Source organism: Pseudophryne corroboree, chromosome 2 (genome assembly GCF_028390025.1).
Source record: "Pseudophryne corroboree isolate aPseCor3 chromosome 2, aPseCor3.hap2, whole genome shotgun sequence".
Taxonomy (NCBI): Eukaryota; Metazoa; Chordata; class Amphibia; order Anura; family Myobatrachidae; genus Pseudophryne; species Pseudophryne corroboree.
Genome location: NC_086445.1, coordinates 870,823,648 through 870,845,062, shown reverse-complemented (window position 1 = coordinate 870,845,062; position 21,415 = coordinate 870,823,648). Strand labels below are relative to the sequence as shown.

At 45.1% G+C, this 21,415-nt stretch overlaps 1 protein-coding gene across 2 annotated transcripts in view; it reads right to left on the bottom strand.

Moving 5' to 3' along the window:
- The window catches only part of PIPOX (pipecolic acid and sarcosine oxidase), a 200,529-nt gene that overhangs the window by 79,125 nt on the left and 99,989 nt on the right, over positions 1–21,415 (bottom strand). For both annotated transcript variants that reach the window (XM_063955909.1, XM_063955908.1), the window contains exon 3: positions 2,927–3,140. In XM_063955909.1, the coding sequence (XP_063811979.1) occupies positions 2,927–3,140 (214 nt within the window). The remainder of the gene's footprint in view (positions 1–2,926; positions 3,141–21,415) is intronic.

Here is a 21,415-nt window from a genome sequence, read left to right as displayed (position 1 = left end):
AGGCTCTGGCTCAGGTCTGTGCCGTGTTGCTTTTTGTTACCTCTAGGCATGGTGGAACATACGTGTAGGACAATGAGAGAGAATAACTGCATCACTGTGCTAGAAAAGTCCCTGTAGCAGGGATAGGACAGTGCAATTATTATGACATAGACGGTCCCGAGACTCAGGGCAGGTTCCAATGAGTCACATTATGAGGAAAGCAGGTTCCCCCAAGCAGCCGAAATCAAACAGTAAAGCTACCAGCAGAGGGGGCTCCAGCCTCAAATATCATAGGTGAAGCAAGGCATAGAACAGAGATAGCAGAGGCCTTCGCAAAATTTAAAGAACGGCCCAAGGGGTCCCCCTTGGTCACAATTGCGGCAGCCCCACGTGATCTGGTCCCCCACAGTGGTAGGGTGACGTGGTGCAGATAGACAGTGTCAGGGCAGAATGCAGTACGAACGCAGGCACATACCCAGACTACCCTCCTATACAGCAATATTAGAGCATGGTGGGGGCAATAGGCAGGATCTAGTAGGTGGTGACCCCCAGCCACGGACCAGCCAGTGGCCAGGGCACCCCCCCCCCTACCTCCAGCGTCTGAGAGTGGCCAGAGCATCCCGGATTCCAGATCCAATATGGCCGCCATCAGCCAAGGGAGCTCCACAAGCTCCGGGCGCAGGACTCCCTGGGCGTCCGATATCAGGAAGCAGGTGGCCTCAGTGCGGCAGAGGAAAGCCGCTTCCAGCACAATCTACCCGGCGGAAGGGCCGGCCGCCGGCTTCCAGGGACCCGCGGCGGTCGCCCCGGCAACCACGAGTTCCGTCTCGCCAGACGGAAGCAGGCTGCCATGCGCACCAGGTCCCCCGCCTCGCCGGGCAGACACGGAGCACCTCCCGGCGCACACGGAGGCCGCAGGCGGGACTCCGATGAGGAAACCGGAGCAGTGCAAGGTGAGGGTCACTCCGCTGGGCCAGTCAGCTCATGTACACCACGGCCGGGTCTCAATGTAAATCCAGCCCCCGGCTTCTGCTAGGCGCGCAGGCCCCAACCCGCAAGGAGGCAGGAGGCCTCCCCCGGCTCTGGGACCCGACACACCGGGTGCAGGGGGAACTGGGGCAATAATCAGAGGGCACGTAGGCAGTGATAAGGGCTGGAATGAGGGCCATAGAAAGAACTTTACACGCTGGCAGCAGGAGCTAAACACAGGCACGTCCGTCCAGTTTGCCTGCCAGGCCACGCCCCCAGACTACAGTAGTTCTGAGACATTGAGATGCTTACATGCTTTAGGAATTGCATCTTCGCCATTAAGAGATAGCCACAAGTTATAGATTACCAGTACAAGAGGTGGCAGGACTAAACAGGTCAGTTATACAGAGCTATTGCCTAGGAAAGCGACATGGATGTCACCAACAGCTTTTTTTGGAAGGAACAGAGCCTTAAATCCAAACAGGACCAGCTGCACTTCTTATTCTAACTTTTATTTGTTCTACTCACCTCAGCTTATCTATTTTCAGGAGAAAACCTTCTAATCATGTGCACAAGACTCTATATACAGCAGCTAGCTACAGTATATCATTTACTTAACATTTTAAATGTGAATGTTTCTGAATTTGGTAATATAGTGCGTTACGTTTATCAATGTTGATGTGAATTTGTGTAATCTGTCGTTCCATACACGCAATTAATCTAAATTTCCATTGAATGCGATCATTTTCTCTTTATTTACATCAAAGGAAAGCTTCATTGAAGTGTTCCAGTTAAATAAAATCCTATCTGTGAATTGTGTAATTAATGTCTGTGTGTAATATGTATTGTATTGTATTGTGAATTGCCATAGAAACATACAGTATGTCTGTCCAATTTCGTGATAATTTTCCCCCTGAGTGTCACACATCCATATAATCAAATACATGATAAGCTACCAGCCAGGTCAAGGCATCCCTGCTGAGGTGTTCCTAGACTACATACTCATTAATCATTTCCACTTTGGGTCATATATTCAGGTGTTTCTAAATAGGGAGTCAGCTCAAATGGAGGCACTCTGGGATCCCTGCACTTGCATAACATGCACATTAGACAGACCATTTCTGAGTGTCTGCTTAGCCACTCCATGTAACCGCCCAGGGACCCCCAATGTGTCTCCCATGCTCTTCAATCACAACTACGACTCTATACATACAGAATCTCTTTACATGTGCGGTCCAAATTTGACGTACACGCTGAAAAAATGGCCCTGAGTCTAACATCGACAATGCGTCCAAATCAGGCCCTTTGACAATGGAAACTAGCCCAGTCAATTTGTGGTGGGCCTGGCTGAGTATTTGGGAAGGGGGCACAATGCTCGTTTTAAAATTATATTACTACTGCTTTTTTTATTTTTAGCCAAAAAAAATTAACCACAATTTGAGCCACAATTTGCATCAATCTCCACAAACTGAATTTCTAAGGCTTAACACAACCCTAATAGTGAAAGATCCAACTATTTAGCCTGAATGCTTAATTATATATAAATCAAATCTAATGCTAGTAAATATAATTAAACTGATCTAGATTGTCTTTTAGAGGTGAACTCATAGCAAATAAAACGGAGCTACACTGCCGGCTGCTGTAGTCCCTAAAGAGTCACAGTGCTCTTTCCACCGTAAAACAAAGAACTATTTATAAACAAAGCAATTACACACTTTGGATCCATGCTCTCTGTAGAATGAAGACGTCTGTGTGTAAACTTTGATTTTTTTCTCCTTCTTATGAAATATATTTTAATCATTAGCTAATCTAATTACACTGAACTTTCAAATCTGTATCCAGCTGGGGGACATGAAATGTTTTGTTGAAAATGACTTAATATAAAAACGTTGTATAATGATGTGTACATTCCAAGCATTGCAGGCAGCTAATAAATCTCTCTCTGTTGGGTACAACAGTACGGGAAAAGATACTATACCTGTACTGCCCGCAGTGCCTTATCAGCGCTCAGAACTCCACCGTCATAGTCACAGCAGGCAACTTCTCCAGGTTTCAGGAAAAGTCCTGGATATTTCAGCTTTAATTGTTCTTGAGTTAGTTGTTCCCATGGTGTCTGGGTTTGCGCCATATTTGTACATACAGACTCAAACTCTTCATTCCCGGCTGGTGCTATCAAAAGAAGTCCTGTTTTCCTGTGAATACAATGAAAGAAGAACTAAAAACACAATATCTATGCAATTCTAGTAACACAATCATATTTGAGGGTTCTGTAATAAGTGAAATCATCAACTAATTTTGGCACATTTCTTGTAGATTTCACAAGGCAGATGGTTTGGATTTCTCCCCTATATTGAAACCCTGTTCTACTATGTTTTTAGCTAAAAGGGTCTACGGGTGACTACAGTACTTGTAAGCCAAGTTCAAGACTATTAAAGGACCTCATTTACAAGTGAACAGGATGTTACCAACAAAACACCTTAGTTTCGGATGTGTGTAGTTAATTCTAAAATTCTAAATAATGGTGTTGTTCAAATTATGCTGACATCTAGAAAGGAGAATTTGTCTTTAAAATTTATGTTTTACTTTTATGTATTCTCACCAGGAGACTTCTTTGTGGGGGTCATTCCGAGTTGATCGTTCGCTAGCAGTTGTTAGCAGCCGTGCAAACGCTATGCCGCCTCCCACTGGGAGTGTATTTCAGCTTAAGTGCGAACGAAAGGATCGCAGAGCGGCTACAAAAATAAATTGTGCAGTTTCAGAGTAGCTCCAGACCTACTCAGCACTTGCGATCACTTCAGACTGTTAAGTTCTGGATTTGATGTCACAAACACGCCCTACGTTCTCCCAGCCACGCCTACGTTTTTCCTCGCACGCCTGCGTTTTTCCGAACACTCCCTGAAAACGGTCAGTTGACACCCAGAAACGCCCCCTTCCTGTCAGTCACTCTGCGGTGGACATTGCGAAAGAAAAGCCTCGCTAAATCTTGTGTAAAACTACATTGACTGCTGTGAAAGTACGTCACGCGTGCGCATTGTGCCGCATACGCATGCGCAGAAGTGCCGCTTTTTCACTTAATCGCTGCGCTGCAAACATTTTTATCTAGCGATCAACTCGGAATGACCCCCTGTGTTCATTGTTTTGCATTACCAAGATAATATCTACCCTACCCCACAAGCTCGCTGCCTAGGTGTCATCCTTGACTCTGATCTGTCCTTTGTTCCCCACATTCAATCTGTCTCAAGATCATGTTACATGCATCTAAACAACATATCCAAAATACGACCATACCTTACACAAGACACTGCTAAAACTCTAATCCACGCTCTCATTATCTCCCGCATTGATTATTGCAATAGTCTCCTAACAGGTCTTCCCAAAACGAGACTCTCACCACTACAATCCATTCTGAATGCAGCTGCGAGGCTAATCTTCCTTGCTAGACGTTCATCGTCTGCAGATCCACTCTGTCAGTCACTCCATTGGCTACCTGTATTCTACCTTATTCAATATAAGATTACTTTTACTCACACACAAGGCCATTAACCAAACTACATCAATGTACATCACTTCACTTATCTCAAAATATCTCCCAACCCGACCTCTTCGTTCTTCACAAGACCTGCGTCTCTCACCCACACTCACTACTCGCTCCCACTCACGATTGCAGGACTTTCAACGGGCTGCACCCACTCTGTGGAATGCCCTAACACACACTATAAGACTCTCCTCTAGTCTCCAAACTTTCAAGCGTTCCCTGAAAACTCATCTCTTTAGGCAAGCGTATCAAATTCCAGAACCGCCCACATAACTTTCATAAACTTTCATATCAAATTGTATCCACTCTGTACAGTCCACACATATCCTCACATGTCTTCTCATTCTTCCCTCTCCCTTCCTCTCGACCCCGGTTCATTATTGCTGTATGACCATATCATTCAGCCCACCAAGAACCTTTGCAATCTGGCGGACAACTATGCAATAGATAGCACCTATCCATGTGTATACATGCCTATTTCCCTATAGATTGTAAGCTTGCGAGCAGGGCCTTCCTACCTCTATGACTGTTTGTTATTACCCAGTTTTGTTATATCATTGTTATTTCCAATTGTAAAGCGCAACGGAATTTGCTGCGCTCTATATAAGAAACTGTTAATAAATAATAATAATAATAATAATAATAATATTATAATGACAAGGTCACCATCTGCATTCTCATACAAGAATGAACAATGGGTCTTTAATATCTGCTAAACTCTTAGAAAACCAAATAAATTATATTTATTTGCTTATTAATGATTTAGAAAATACTGTCCTCTGCTGCTAATACAAATTGAGCTTAAAGAGTCTACGTCACATTGATATCATGATTGGAAATAATTCACACATGCTCAGAATATGAAATGACGCCTACTCAGAAAAGTGATATAAACCTCAGTGATTCTAATAAATGTTAAAGTACTGTTAGAACACCATAAGTGTGTGTTTTCTTACTCTCTGGCCGTTTAACTCTTTATTTTACACACAGCCTGTTTGATTGACACCTGCCATTGAACACAGTATGGACCCTTGTATATTAGTTTTGCCAAAACCAGCATCAGAGTTTTTGTTTTGGCAAAACCACCCTCTAGTGTTTTGGTTCAGATTAAGTTTTTTCTTGAAAATTGGACCTATTTTTGTTCCTACAGTATTATTAACATCAATAACATTCATTTCCAGTAAATTTTGATCACACACACCTGAAATCACGAGTGAGGACTTACAAGCAATCCAAAACCCAAGATTATGATTCTAAATCTGAGCAGAGGGAAGTTCCGAATTGGGATTCTGTTTGACTCGGATTCCCTAAATTCAGATTTATAAAAAAAAAACCTCACCTCGTATCTCTAGTTTCGGACTAGTGTTAGTATATAGTCAGCCATTGTTGTTCAAGGTGCGTGAATGCTCCTCTCCGCAAACTAGAAGTGTGCTTCCATGTGTTAGAAGGCGGAGCAATCTCAGGATGTGCAATGTAAAGAGATGAGCGGGTTCGGTTTCTCTGAATCCGAACCCGCCAGAACTTCATGTTTTTTTTCACGGGTCCGAGCGACTCGGATCTTCCCGCCTTGCTCGGTTAACCCGAGCGCGCCCGAACGTCATCATGACGCTGTCGGATTCTCGCGAGGCTCGGATTCTATCGCGAGACTCGGATTCTATATAAGGAGCCGCGCGTCGCCGCCATTTTCACACGTGCATTGAGATTGATAGGGAGAGGACGTGGCTGGCGTCCTCTCCATTTAGATTATAAGAGACTGAGAGAGATTTACTGGAGCTGACTAGGAGGAGTACTGTTACTGTAGAAGTGTAGAGACTGAGTGGAGAGAGTTTACTAGTGAGGACAGTGCAGTTTACTTTATAATCCGTTCTCTGCCTGAAAAAAGCGATACACAGCACACAGTGACTCAGTCACATACCATATCTGTGTGCACTGCTCAGGCTCAGGCCAGTGTGCTGCATCATCTATTATCTATATATAATATTATATATATCTGTCTGACTGCTCAGCTCACACAGCTTATAATTGTGGGGGAGACTGGGGAGCACTACTGCAGTGCCAGTTATAGGTTATAGCAGGAGCCAGGAGTACATAATATATTATATAGTGAGTGACCACCAGACACACAGTGCAGTTTATTTAATATATCCGTTCTCTGCCTGAAAAAAGCGATACACACAGTGACTCAGTCAGTCACATACCATATCTGTGTGCACTGCTCAGGCTCAGGCCAGTGTGCTGCATCATCTATTATCTATATATAATATTATATATATCTGTCTGACTGCTCAGCTCACACAGCTTATAATTGTGGGGGAGACTGGGGAGCACTACTGCAGTGCCAGTTATAGGTTATAGCAGGAGCCAGGAGTACATAATATATTATATAGTGAGTGACCACCAGACACACAGTGCAGTTTATTTAATATATCCGTTCTCTGCCTGAAAAAAGCGATACACACAGTGACTCAGTCAGTCACATACCATATCTGTGTGCACTGCTCAGGCTCAGGCCAGTGTGCTGCATCATCTATTATCTATATATAATATTATATATATCTGTCTGACTGCTCAGCTCACACAGCTTATAATTGTGGGGGAGACTGGGGAGCACTACTGCAGTGCCAGTTATAGGTTATAGCAGGAGCCAGGAGTACATAATATATTATATAGTGAGTGACCACCAGACACACAGTGCAGTTTATTTAATATATCCGTTCTCTGCCTGAAAAAAGCGATACACACAGTGACTCAGTCAGTCACATACCATATCTGTGTGCACTGCTCAGGCTCAGGCCAGTGTGCTGCATCATCTATATATATTATATATCTGTCTGACTGCTCAGCTCACACAGCTTATAATTGTGGGGGAGACTGGGGAGCACTACTGCAGTGCCAGTTATAGGTTATAGCAGGAGCCAGGAGTACATATTATATTAAAATTAAACAGTGCACACTTTTGCTGCAGGAGTGCCACTGCCAGTGTGACTGACCAGTGACCTGACCACACTGACCACCAGTATAGTTAGTAGTATACTTATATTGTGATTGCCTGAAAAAGTTAAACACTCGTCGTGTGACTTCACTTGTGTGTTTTTTTTTTTTTTATTCTATAAAAATAAAACTCATTCTGCTGACAGACAGTGTCCAGCAGGTCCGTCATTATATAATATATAATATATACCTGTCCGGCTGCAGTAGTGATATATATATATTTTTTATATCATTTATCATCCAGTCGCAGCAGACACAGTACGGTAGTTCACGGCTGTGGCTACCTCTGTGTCTCTGCACTCGGCAGGCAGTCCGTCCATAATTGTAATACCACCTAACCGTGGATTTTTTTCATTCTTCTTTATACATACATAGTTACATAGACATCTTCTCTTTATCAACCAGTCTATATTAGCTGCAGACACAGTACAGTACGCAGTGGCGTAACTACTGCCCCCGCAGTCCTCGCGGTGGCTTGGGGGCGAGGGGCTGCGGGGGCGCCACTGATTACAGCAGACTGACATGCGGACGAACGTCCGCATGTCAGTCTGCTTTATTGGAGGGACACGGCGGGCGCAGCGTGTGCCTATCCTGTGTCCCTCCTGAGCCCTGCATCATCTCCGGCGGCCCGCGGGTCTAATAGGGGGAAGTGCCGTCCGTGAGCCAATTAGAGCTCACGGACGGCACTTCCCCCTATCAGACCCGCGGCCGCCGGAGATGATGCAGGACTCAGGAGGGACACAGGAGAGGCACACGCTGCGCCCGCCGTGTCCCTCCAAGTTCTCCAACAAGCGGCGGCTGCACTGCGGCATATCTGTCACGGGGGGGGGAGAGAGGAGAGGGTGTCTGGCACCGGGGAATATATGGCCATTGGGGGGGGATGTCAGGCACTAGGGGGGATATCCGGCACTGGGGCATATATGACACTGTGGGGGGGGGGGCGGGGGATATCTGGCACTAGGGCATATCTGGCACTGGGGAAGGGGGGGGGGGGATATCTGGCACTGGGGCATATATGGCACTGGGGGGGGGGGGGGAGATATCTGGCACTAGGGCATATCGCACTGGGGGGGGGGGATGTCTGGCACTGGGGGGGATATCTGGCACTGGGGCATATATGGCACTGGGGGGGGGATATCTGGCACGGGGTGGATATATGGCACTGGGGGGGGGGGATATCTGGCACTGGGAGGGAATATCTGGCCCTGGGGCTTATATGGCACTGGGGGAGAATATCTGGCACTGGGGGGGAATATCTGTCACTGGGGATATATGGCACTGGGGGCATATATGGCACTCGGGGGGAATATATGGCACTGGCGGCATATCTGGCACTGGGGGAATATCTGGCACTGGGGGCATATGTGGCACTGGGGGGGAATATATGGCACTGGCGGCATATCTGGCATGGGGGGAATATCTGGCACTGGGGGCATATGTGGCACTGGGGGGGAATATCTGGCACTGGGGGCATATCTGGCACTGGGGGGGTATATGTGTACCTGGCACATGGGGGGGGGGCTATATTTGGCACCGGGGGCATGTGAGTACCTGGCACCGTGGGGAAATATCTGGCACTGGGGACATATGTGGCACTGGGAGCACAGCCCTAGCAACAAGGACTACCTCCTAGCAACGAGCATGACACCCAGTGCATGAAACACCTGACAACGAGCATGACACCCAGTGCATGAAACACCTGGCAACGAGCATGACACCCAGTGCATGAAACCCCTGACAACGAGAAGGTAATTGAAAAGTAATTAGAAGCCTTACTGTAGGACTTAATGTGTAATGGGCATTACGGTGTGTGGCATAATGTATCACGGACATTGTGGTGTGTGTCATAATGTGTCACAGGCATTACGGTGTATGGTATACTATATCGCGGGCATTGTGATATGTGGTATAATGTCTCAGGGTCATTGCAGTGTGTGGCATAATGTATCACGGACATTGCGGTGTGTGTCATAATGTGTCAGGCATTACGGTGTGTGGTATACTATATCACGGGCATTGTGGTATGTGGTATAATGTCTCAGGGTCATTGCAGTGTGGCATAATACATAACGGGCATTGCGGTGTGTGGCATAGGGTATAACGGGCAGGGCATTGCGGTATGTGTCACAGGCATTACGGTGTATGGTATACTATATCACGGGCATTGTGGTATAATGTCTCAAGGTCATTGCGGTGTGTGTCATAATGTGTCACAGGCATTGTATGTGCTATAATGTATCAGGGGCATTGCAGTGTGTAGCATAATGTATAACGGGCATTGCGATTCCTGTCATAATGTGTCGGGGGCATTACGGTGTGTGGCATAATGTGTCGGGGGCATTACAGTGTGTGCATATTGTGTCATGTGCATTGTTGTGTGCGGCATAATGTCTAAGGGCCATTGCAGTATGTGGCATAATGTATACTGGGCATTACTATAAGGAGGAAAAATGACAAATAATGTAAGGGGCATGAATCAGGATTATTTTTCTTTCCTGTGGTGGCTAACGTCTGGGCGTGCAGGTTGCAAAACTGGGGTATAAGGTAGTCTTTTCCTGCAATACCACGCCCCTTTACGAGAAACCACGCCCATTCCAACAAAACCACGCCCCTTTTTTTGCAGCGCGCGCCTGCGGCGCGCGCATATTTGTCCCTTTCTTGCTCCCAGTTATGCGGCGGGGGGGGGGGGGGGGGGGGGGGGGGGGCGCCAAAAAATTTTTGGCTTGGGGGAGAAAAATTTCTAGTTACGCCACTGACAGTACGGTAGTTCACGGCTGTGGCTACCTCTGTGTCTGCACTCGGCAGGCAGTCCGTCCATAATTGTATACCACCTAACCGTGGTTTTTTTTCATTCTTCTTTATACATACATAGTTACATAGACATCTTCTCTTTATCAACCAGTCTATATTAGCTGCAGACACAGTACAGTACGGTAGTTCACGGCTGTGGCTACCTCTGTGTCTGCACTCGGCAGGCAGTCCGTCCATAATTGTATACCACCTAACCGTGGATTTTTTTCAGTCTTCTTTATACATACATAGTTACATAGACATCTTCTCTTTATCAACCAGTCTATATTAGCTGCAGATACAGTACAGTACGGTAGTTCACGGCTGTGGCTACCTCTGTGTCTGCAGTCGGCAGGCAGTCCATAATTGTATACTAGTATCCATCTCCATTGTTTACCTGAGGTGCCTTTTAGTTGTGCCTATTAAAATATGGAGAACAAAAATGTTGAGGTTCCAAAATTAGGGAAAGATCAAGATCCACTTCCACCTCGTGCTGAAGCTGCTGCCACTAGTCATGGCCGAGATGATGAAATGCCAGCAACGTCGTCTGCCAAGGCCGATGCCCAATGTCATAGTACAGAGCATGTCAAATCCAAAACACCAAATATCAGAAAAAAAAGGACTCCAAAACCTAAAATAAAATTGTCGGAGGAGAAGCGTAAACTTGCCAATATGCCATTTACCACACGGAGTGGCAAGGAACGGCTGAGGCCCTGGCCTATGTTCATGGCTAGTGGTTCAGCTTCACATGAGGATGGAAGCACTCAGCCTCTCGCTAGAAAAATGAAAAGACTCAAGCTGGCAAAAGCAGCACAGCAAAGAACTGTGCATTCTTCGAAATCCCAAATCCACAAGGAGAGTCCAATTGTGTCGGTTGCGATGCCTGACCTTCCCAACACTGGACGTGAAGAGCATGCGCCTTCCACCATTTGCACGCCCCCTGCAAGTGCTGGAAGGAGCACCCGCAGTCCAGTTCCTGATAGTCAGATTGAAGATGTCAGTGTTGAAGTACACCAGGATGAGGAGGATATGGGTGTTGCTGGCGCTGGGGAGGAAATTGACCAGGAGGATTCTGATGGTGAGGTGGTTTGTTTAAGTCAGGCACCCGGGGAGACACCTGTTGTCCGTGGGAGGAATATGGCCGTTGACATGCCAGGTGAAAATACCAAAAAAATCAGCTCTTCGGTGTGGAGGTATTTCACCAGAAATGCGGACAACAGGTGTCAAGCCGTGTGTTCCCTTTGTCAAGCTGTAATAAGTAGGGGTAAGGACGTTAACCACCTCGGAACATCCTCCCTTATACGTCACCTGCAGCGCATTCATAATAAGTCAGTGACAAGTTCAAAAACTTTGGGTGACAGCGGAAGCAGTCCACTGACCAGTAAATCCCTTCCTCTTGTAACCAAGCTCACGCAAACCACCCCACCAACCCCCTCAGTGTCAATTTCCTCCTTCCCCAGGAATGCCAATAGTCCTGCAGGCCATGTCACTGGCAATTCTGACGAGTCCTCTCCTGCCTGGGATTCCTCCGATGCATCCTTGCGTGTAACGCCTACTGCTGCTGGCGCTGCTGTTGTTGCCGCTGGGAGTCGATGGTCATCCCAGAGGGGAAGTCGTAAGCCCACTTGTACTACTTCCAGTAAGCAATTGACTGTTCAACAGTCCTTTGCGAGGAAGATGAAATATCACAGCAGTCATCCTACTGCAAAGCGGATAACTGAGGCCTTGACAACTATGTTGGTGTTAGACGTGCGTCCGGTATCCGCCGTTAGTTCACAGGGAACTAGACAATTTATTGAGGCAGTGTGCCCCCGTTACCAAATACCATCTAGGTTCCACTTCTCTAGGCAGGCGATACCGAGAATGTACACGGACGTCAGAAAAAGACTCACCAGTGTCCTAAAAAATGCAGTTGTACCCAATGTCCACTTAACCACGGACATGTGGACAAGTGGAGCAGGGCAGGGTCAGGACTATATGACTGTGACAGCCCACTGGGTAGATGTATGGACTCCCGCCGCAAGAACAGCAGCGGCGGCACCAGTAGCAGCATCTCGCAAACGCCAACTCTTTCCTAGGCAGGCTACGCTTTGTATCACCGCTTTCCAGAATACGCACACAGCTGAAAACCTCTTACGGCAACTGAGGAAGATCATCGCGGAATGGCTTACCCCAATTGGACTCTCCTGTGGATTTGTGGCATCGGACAACGCCAGCAATATTGTGTGTGCATTAAATATGGGCAAATTCCAGCACGTCCCATGTTTTGCACATACCTTGAATTTGGTGGTGCAGAATTTTTTAAAAAACGACAGGGGCGTGCAAGAGATGCTGTCGGTGGCCAGAAGAATTGCGGGACACTTTCGGCGTACAGGCACCACATACAGAAGACTGGAGCACCACCAAAAACTACTGAACCTGCCCTGCCATCATCTGAAGCAAGAAGTGGTAACGAGGTGGAATTCAACCCTCTATATGCTTCAGAGGTTGGAGGAGCAGCAAAAGGCCATTCAAGCCTATACAATTGAGCACGATATAGGAGGTGGAATGCACCTGTCTCAAGTGCAGTGGAGAATGATTTCAACGTTGTGCAAGGTTCTGATGCCCTTTGAACTTGCCACACGTGAAGTCAGTTCAGACACTGCCAGCCTGAGTCAGGTCATTCCCCTCATCAGGCTTTTGCAGAAGAAGCTGGAGGCATTGAAGAAGGAGCTAAAAGGGAGCGATTCCGCTAGGCATGTGGGACTTGTGGATGCAGCCCTTAATTCGCTTAACAAGGATTCACGGGTGGTCAATCTGTTGAAATCAGAGCACTACATTTTGGCCACCGTGCTCGATCCTAGATTTAAAGCCTACCTTGGATCTCTCTTTCCGGCAGACACAAGTCTGCTGGGGTTGAAAGACCTGCTGGTGACAAAATTGTCAAGTCAAGCGGAACGCGACCTGTCAACATCTCCTCCTTCACATTCTCCCGCAACTGGGGGTGCGAGGAAAAGGCTCAGAATTCCGAGCCCACCCGCTGGCGGTGATGCAGGGCAGTCTGGAGCGACTGCTGATGCTGACATCTGGTCCGGACTGAAGGACCTGACAACGATTACGGACATGTCGTCTACTGTCACTGCATATGATTCTCTCAACATTGATAGAATGGTGGAGGATTATATGAGTGACCGCATCCAAGTAGGCACGTCACACAGTCCGTACTTATACTGGCAGGAAAAAGAGGCAATTTGGAGGCCCTTGCACAAACTGGCTTTATTCTACCTAAGTTGCCCTCCCACAAGTGTGTACTCCGAAAGAGTGTTTAGTGCCGCCGCTCACCTTGTCAGCAATCGGCGTACGAGGTTACATCCAGAAAATGTGGAGAAGATGATGTTCATTAAAATGAATTATAATCAATTCCTCCGCGGAGACATTGACCAGCAGCAATTGCCTCCACAAAGTACACAGGGAGCTGAGATGGTGGATTCCAGTGGGGACGAATTGATAATCTGTGAGGAGGGGGATGTACACGGTGATATATCGGAGGGTGAAGATGAGGTGGACATCTTGCCTCTGTAGAGCCAGTTTGTGTAAGGAGAGATTAATTGCTTCTTTTTTGGGGGGGGTCCAAACCAACCCGTCATATCAGTCACAGTCGTGTGGCAGACCCTGTCACTGAAATGATGGGTTGGTTAAAGTGTGCATGTCCTGTTTTGTTTATACAACATAAGGGTGGGTGGGAGGGCCCAAGGACAATTCCATCTTGCACCTCTTTTTTCTTTTCTTTTTCTTTGCATCATGTGCTGATTGGGGAGGGTTTTTTGGAAGGGACATCCTGCGTGACACTGCAGTGCCACTCCTAGATGGGCCCGGTGTTTGTGTCGGCCACTAGGGTCGCTAATCTTACTCACACAGCTACCTCATTGCGCCTCTTTTTTTCTTTGCATCATGTGCTGTTTGGGGAGGGTTTTTTGGAAGGGACATCCTGCGTGACACTGCAGTGCCACTCCTAGATGGGCCCGGTGTTTGTGTCGGCCACTAGGGTCGCTAATCTTACTCACACAGCTACCTCATTGCGCCTCTTTTTTTCTTTGCGTCATGTGCTGTTTGGGGAGGGTTTTTTGGAAGGGCCATCCTGCGTGACACTGCAGTGCCACTCCTAGATGGGCCCGGTGTTTGTGTCGGCCACTAGGGTCGCTTATCTTACTCACACAGTCAGCTACCTCATTGCGCCTCTTTTTTTCTTTGCGTCATGTGCTGTTTGGGGAGGGTTTTTTGGAAGGGACATCCTGCGTGACACTGCAGTGCCACTCCTAGATGGGCCCGGTGTTTGTGTCGGCCACTAGGGTCGCTTATCTTACTCACACAGCGACCTCGGTGCAAATTTTAGGACTAAAAATAATATTGTGAGGTGTGAGGTATTCAGAATAGACTGAAAATTAGTGGAAATTATGGTTTTTGAGGTTAATAATACTTTGGGATCAAAATTACCCCCAAATTCTATGATTTAAGCTGTTTTTTAGTGTTTTTTGAAAAAAACACCCGAATCCAAAACACACCCGAATCCGACAAAAAAAATTCGGTGAGGTTTTGCCAAAACGCGGTCGAACCCAAAACACGGCCGCGGAACCGAACCCAAAACCAAAACACAAAACCCGAAAAATTTCAGGCGCTCATCTCTATGTAAAAATGTCTGTACTTGACATCAAAGTCCAACCTTTTATCACTTTTATCAACTTAAGGCATCACCAAAAGGAGATTTTACTCTGTTTCTTAGATTCATAGATTTGATACCAAAATTGTGAGCTAATCCCATTGTAATGAATGTCATGAAAACATTTCCGCTAAGCAATGGATTAGGTTAAATGAAAAAGAGGCTGGAGACTTCATACATTTGAAGATAACCATTCACTGGATGGATTGACATTTTTATTTAGTGTCTTGGGCACTGTGAATGTGTTGCAGATCTTCTGCATCAGAGAAGATCTGCAACATAGTGTACAGTGCTTATGGCTCATTTACACCTCTCCGCTGTTAATGCCGTTTTACGCCTGACATTGAACTGCAAACTGCTTTGCTCACTAGCAGGTTTCTGACCCGGATGCAACTGGACGCTGAGACCAAGTTCAATTTTTGTTTTTTAACATGTGTAGTATGCATAAAATACTACATAAAAACGGTAATCACTACTTTAGTGACAGGTCCCATTTAGGGCAACTTTATTACAGCAAAATGCCTTATTATTTATTTTTGTTACATCTAGTAATGTTGAAAATCGTTATGTAGACCGTGGTGTAATGTCGATATGATAAAATGTCTACATATTGTCTCTGTTGGCCCAGTGGGGACTTACCTTCTCCTGGTAGCTGCAGTGGTGTCTTCTGGGTTCCAGCGGTCGTGTGACCATCACTTCCAGGTCAGACCTCCAATCTTCCAGCATTCAAATAAGTATTTCTCCGTTATCCCTACCACTATTCCTTCCTCTAGTCCCTCTGAGAAAGTCACCACATTGCTTGACGACAGTTTGACATTGTGGTCTCAACATTATGAGTGTCGATGGAGATTTCGTTGGGAGGGGATCCAAATGCTTCTCTTGCGTGTGAATGGAAAACATGAGGGCAGCTGTGGGGACAGGGGACAGTCCGGATGTGGGGAGGGGGGTTAGGCATCACCAGGGAGGGTTAGGCTCTGGTGAAGGGAGGGTTAGGTTTAGGTTGTGGAGAGGGGTATAGGGCACCACAAGGGAGGGTTAGGCTGTGGTGAAGGGAGTGTTAGGTTTAGGCTGTAGAGAGGGGTATAAGGCACCACAAGGGAGGGTTAGGCTGCGGGGGTATTGGGAAGGTTAGGGTCCGGCTGCGGAAAAGGATGGTTGGGTGGTTAGGGCTTTGGGGTAGCATAGTTACCTTGTAGGTGTCGGTATCCTGAGTGTCGGGATGCCACTGTCAGTATTCTGACTGCTGGCATCCCAAGCATCAGGATCCAGATACCATCCCATTTGGAATGATATGTTTCAGGTGGTTAGTGTAATATTATGATCTATAGTGTATTGCTATCGGTGGAAATTAGCCTTTTAACTATTTATTTTTTAAAGTAATTTTACAATTTCGATGGTTATTATATTTAATGTGTCCTATACTGAATATTTATTTCTTCAATGTGCAGATCTTTTCCTTTCTTTTCTTTGTTATGCCCCATACACACAGGGCGACTTGTGCCTGTGTGCTAAGCGATCTAGGTTAGCACAGATTGCTCAGCACACATCGCTATACACCACTATACACACAGCGATGTGTGCTGACCGATCTGTGTTAACCTGTGTTCTTTGGGGGTCATTCCGAGTTGATCACTCGCTAGCAACTTTTTGCTGGCTTGCAATCAAATAGTCGCCGCCTATGGGGGAGTGTATTTTCGCTCTGCAAGTGTGTGAATGCGTGTGCTGCCGAGTAGGGCTGAAAACATTTTGTGCAGTTTCTAAGTAGCGCTAGACTTACTCAGCCCTTGCGATCATTTCGGCGTGTCTGGTCCGGATTTGACGTCAGACACCCGCCCTGCAAACGCCCGGACACGCCTACGTTTTTCCAACCACTCCCTGAAAACGGTTAGTTGACACCCATAAATGCCCTCTTCCTGTCAATCACCGTGCGTTCAGCTGTGTGAATGGATTCTTCGTTAAATCCATCGCTCAGCAACAAACTGCTTTGTACTCGGACAACGTGCCTGCGCATTGCGGTGCAATGGTCCGGATTTGACGCAATGCGCAGGCACGTTGTGCGAGTACAAAGCAGTTTGTTGCTGAGCGATGGATTTAACGAAGAATCCATTCACACAGCTGAACGTACGGTGATTAACAGGAAGAGGGCATTTATGGGTGTCAACTAACCGTTTTCAGGGAGTGGTTGGAAAAATGTAGGCGTGTCCGGGCGTTTGCAGGGCGGGTGTCTGACGTCAAATCCGGACCAGATCACTTAGAAAATAGGCAAAAATCACTTCCGTGTGTACGCCCCATTACTCTTTAGAATCTGGCAATTCCTCTACTGGAGGTGCTGCTGAAGAAATTATTGTTTCATTTACAACCCACTAACACTGAATATTTTTTTCATATTAATGCTCTCTCCCCGGTCAAGTTGCAGTATATGCCCATATGTGAGTTTGCAAAACAAATACATATAGTATATACACAAAATTACATATATGTGAATAAAACTAATTTATATAGCGCTCTTTCTCTTATAGTACTCAATGCACTTGTGTATATATGGATTCTTTCAAATATTTTTTCAGGCCATAAAATTGCTAGCACTATTAACAAAAAAAATGGCCTCAAAATGATCCCCAAATCAACTTTTTTGTTGCTTTATGCGGCCCAAATTTAGAGTATTTTTTTAAATAATTGTTTACTTTTTTAAAAAACATTTTTTATCACCACCTCAAAGTACCTCAAAAGCGTTTTTTCCTACTTTTTTAGAATTTTTTTTTCCGTATGAAAGTAAACAAAAAAGTTATTTTTTTATTTTATTTTTTTACATGCACAAATCAATTACAGGTTGAGTATCCCATATCCAAATATTCCGAAATACGGAATATTCCGAAATACGGAATTTTTTGAGTGAGACTGAGATAGTGAAATCTTTGTTTTTTTATGGCTCAATGTACACAAACTTTGTTTAATACACAAAGTTGTTAAAAATATTGTATTAAATGACCTTCAGGCTGTGTGTATAAGGTGTATATGAAACATAAATGAATTGTGTGAATGTACACACACTTTGTTTAATGCACAAAGTTATAAAAATATTGGCTAAAATTACCATCAGGCTGTGTGTATAATGTGTATATGAAACATATATGCATTCTGTGCTTAGATTTAGGTCCCATCGCCATGATATCTCATTATAGTATGCAATTATTCCCAAAATACGGAAAAATCCGATATCCAAAATACGTCTGGTCCCAAGCATTTTCGATAAGGGATACTCAACCTGTATTTAACAAAAACTCCAGTACTTTCCTTATGCACACTAACTAAAATTGTGACTTTTGGGGGACCTAGGAAGGTCACTCCTCTTATTCATGCACTTCTCTCACATTGAGTTTGCTAGATAATTCGCAAACCCCCGCTGGATTAGAGAATTCTCAGGTGTGCGCATTTGTGCAAAGTCTGAGAGTTTCATTAAACAATCTCACAACTCATACCTAATTAAATTAACACTATACTGTAGTTTTCAATAAATGCATTATATAAAGTGTTCCTGTGCTTACTGCCTGCAGGACTGAGGGACATTTGTGGTCCTCTTACTTTCCCTGGTATTCACATGGCTCATCCATTTATTATTTAGGGCAAGAATCATGCTCCTGGCCCCTCCTTGTATGATTGGATGAGAGTGTCTAGTTCTTTCACATCCATTTCCAATAGCTCAAAGTAAGAGATAAACTATTTCCCTGCTGTTATTACCCTCACAAGTGTTTCTGTGTTCTGAGATAAAGTATATTCAGGCCTTTCACAGCCTGGAAAAATAGTTTCTTGAGACACTGCCTCCTTGCCACGCTATGATATCAGAATCAGGAATTTAATTCCAATATGCCACATCTCCCCAAAAAGACACAGAGAAAAAAGAAAAAAAAAACCACATAAAACATTTATACATAATTAAAGTTCGATTCCCTATTAACCAAAAAAGCTGCTATCCATGAACATGTACTGTAGTTACCGAAACCCCTAAACGTAACAATTTAGGGTAAATAATACCAGGGACCAGGATGGACCAGGGCCTAAAAGAGTCTCTAGCATGTGTGCGCGCACTGTAAAAGGGGACGCGCGAACACTATTCACGGGGGCGTGCCGCAAGTCGGGTGCATGGACTTGCAGCACACCCACATATTTCTGTGCAACCAGCACTTCGGGCAGCGGCGGGGACACAAGCAGAGCCAGAAGCTGTGCTGTGCACGGCCTTCCTGTCTCTCTATGTGGCCGGCCCGGCCCACCAGCTCATCCACCCTTCTGACATGTGCCCGAAGTGCCATATGGGCAGTTTGGCCCTGCCAGGGATAATTGTATTGAATGCCGAACTGAAGTCCACAGACAGGACCCTCGCATATGTTTCCTGCAAATCCAGATGTTGAAGGATATAATGCAGTCCCACATTGACTGCATCCTCAACTGATCTCTTTGTCTGATAGGTGAATTGCATGGGATCTAAAAGGGGACCTACAGTGTCCTTCAGATGGGCCAAAACTAATTGCTCAAATGTTTTCATAGCCACAATGTTTTCATAGCCACAGATGTTAAAGCAACTGGTCTGTAGTCGTTCAACCCAAAAATAAATGATTTGTTCGGGACTGGAATAATAACAGTCCGCCTAAAACAAGCAGGAAGGAACCACACAGCTTTCTAAGGATTGATTAAAGATATTGATGGGGGGCCCGCTGCTCAGCGCAGGTGTTAGCACCGAAGGTGACACTATCTGGCCCAGATGCCCTCCTGGTCCTCATCCCCCTGAACAGCTTAGCCACCTGATCTACCCCCACCTTCAATGCAGGCATAATATCTGAAGTGTAAGGAGGGCATGCTGCAAGTGGTTTCACCACTTGTGCAGACTGATGAAAATTGCCAGATATGGCAGGAACAAACAGCTTGTCAGTCAATTTCTGGCTCATACTTGTGCAGGTGGAAGGTTTCCTGTAGTTTGTTATAGTCTGCAGGCTCTTCCACACTGATCAAGAATCATCAGCTGAGAACTTGTCTACCAGATTAAAAGCATAGCATCTCTTTGCCACCCTGATCTCCCAAGTGAGTTTATAGGATATGCTCAAAGTGTTGTCTACCATGTTGCAGTGTTAAGGCTATTCTCTCTTCCCAATCCTGATGAACCTTGACCAACATGTCTTGCTGAATCTGAGCAAAGCATCAACAATTCATTGTTGAAGACTATAAAGATCTTGTATCTTTACCGCATTTAATAAGATGTAACTGTCAACATATTAAAAATAATTAGTAGCTTAGTAGCTCTTCCAACACATCCATGTGGCTGCTCCCCAGTGTCATTTTTGTTTTTGGGGTGTCACCAGTAGCCCTGATTCACAGCTATTCTTTCAGCAAAATTTGGAAAACAAAGCAACACAGACCAGCGCTGATATAATTAAATATAAACCACAACTATGGCAAAATTAATAGTCAAGACACAATATAGGATAAAAATAACACATATGTAATATCTAAAACACAATATGTACTACGAAGAAATTTCTGCTTTTTTAAATGAAAATAAAAATCAAGTGTATGGATACACATCAGCCTTTTGATAAGAAAAAATATCTCACGCTTAGTGGGTAAAATAAATGTGTAGGAGTGCCAATTAGACTAGAGTATAGCAATAGATGTGAGTGCTGCACACTCATCCAATTAATAAAACAGTCTGTGGAACTAAAGGTTCTATAAAATAATAGATACTTGCAGGAGCTCAATGCAATTTTGAATAGGATCCATTATGTGTGCTTCAGTCTGCAGTCCGGCTGTTGCAGCAAATCACCCACGCGAGGTATGGCACTCTTACTCAAAAACAGGTGAGTATACTTCTGCTCATGGCGATAGCAAACATGCTTCGGGGTCCACTTTCTCCTCGGCATCACTCCTCTGTGACCATGGCATCATGGATCAGAGTGAGAGATGATGTTGAGACAGTAAAGTCACTCACGGGCACCAGGTTATTAGAATTCGATATAGCACACACCACAGGCTAAGCCACATTGTAAAGGAAGGATCAATATGAAAGTATTGCATCACTCTCATCTGAATTGAGCTTTTTTACAGGTAAATCTTTAAAAAAAATAAACAATACTGTGCTGCTGATTTGGGCTTTAATAATTCAAAAGATGTCAATGCTGCACACTTACCATAGTTTCTGGAATTGAGTGCTTCCAAGGTCAAGCATCTGTTTGGATCTTGTAGAAAATATATTTATTTACATTTATTAATGAATGATAAAACTTGCTGCATGTGATAAATGGTGCTCCAGCCAATCAGCTCCTGTCATGGGTTGAGCTCCGTGTTTGAAAAATAACAGGAGAGGAAGTTTTATCATTCACAATGCGTTGTATCACTCATTGATAAATGGGACCCATTGTCAGGTACGCAAAAGTGAAATAAAATGTATAACTAAGTATATGATAACA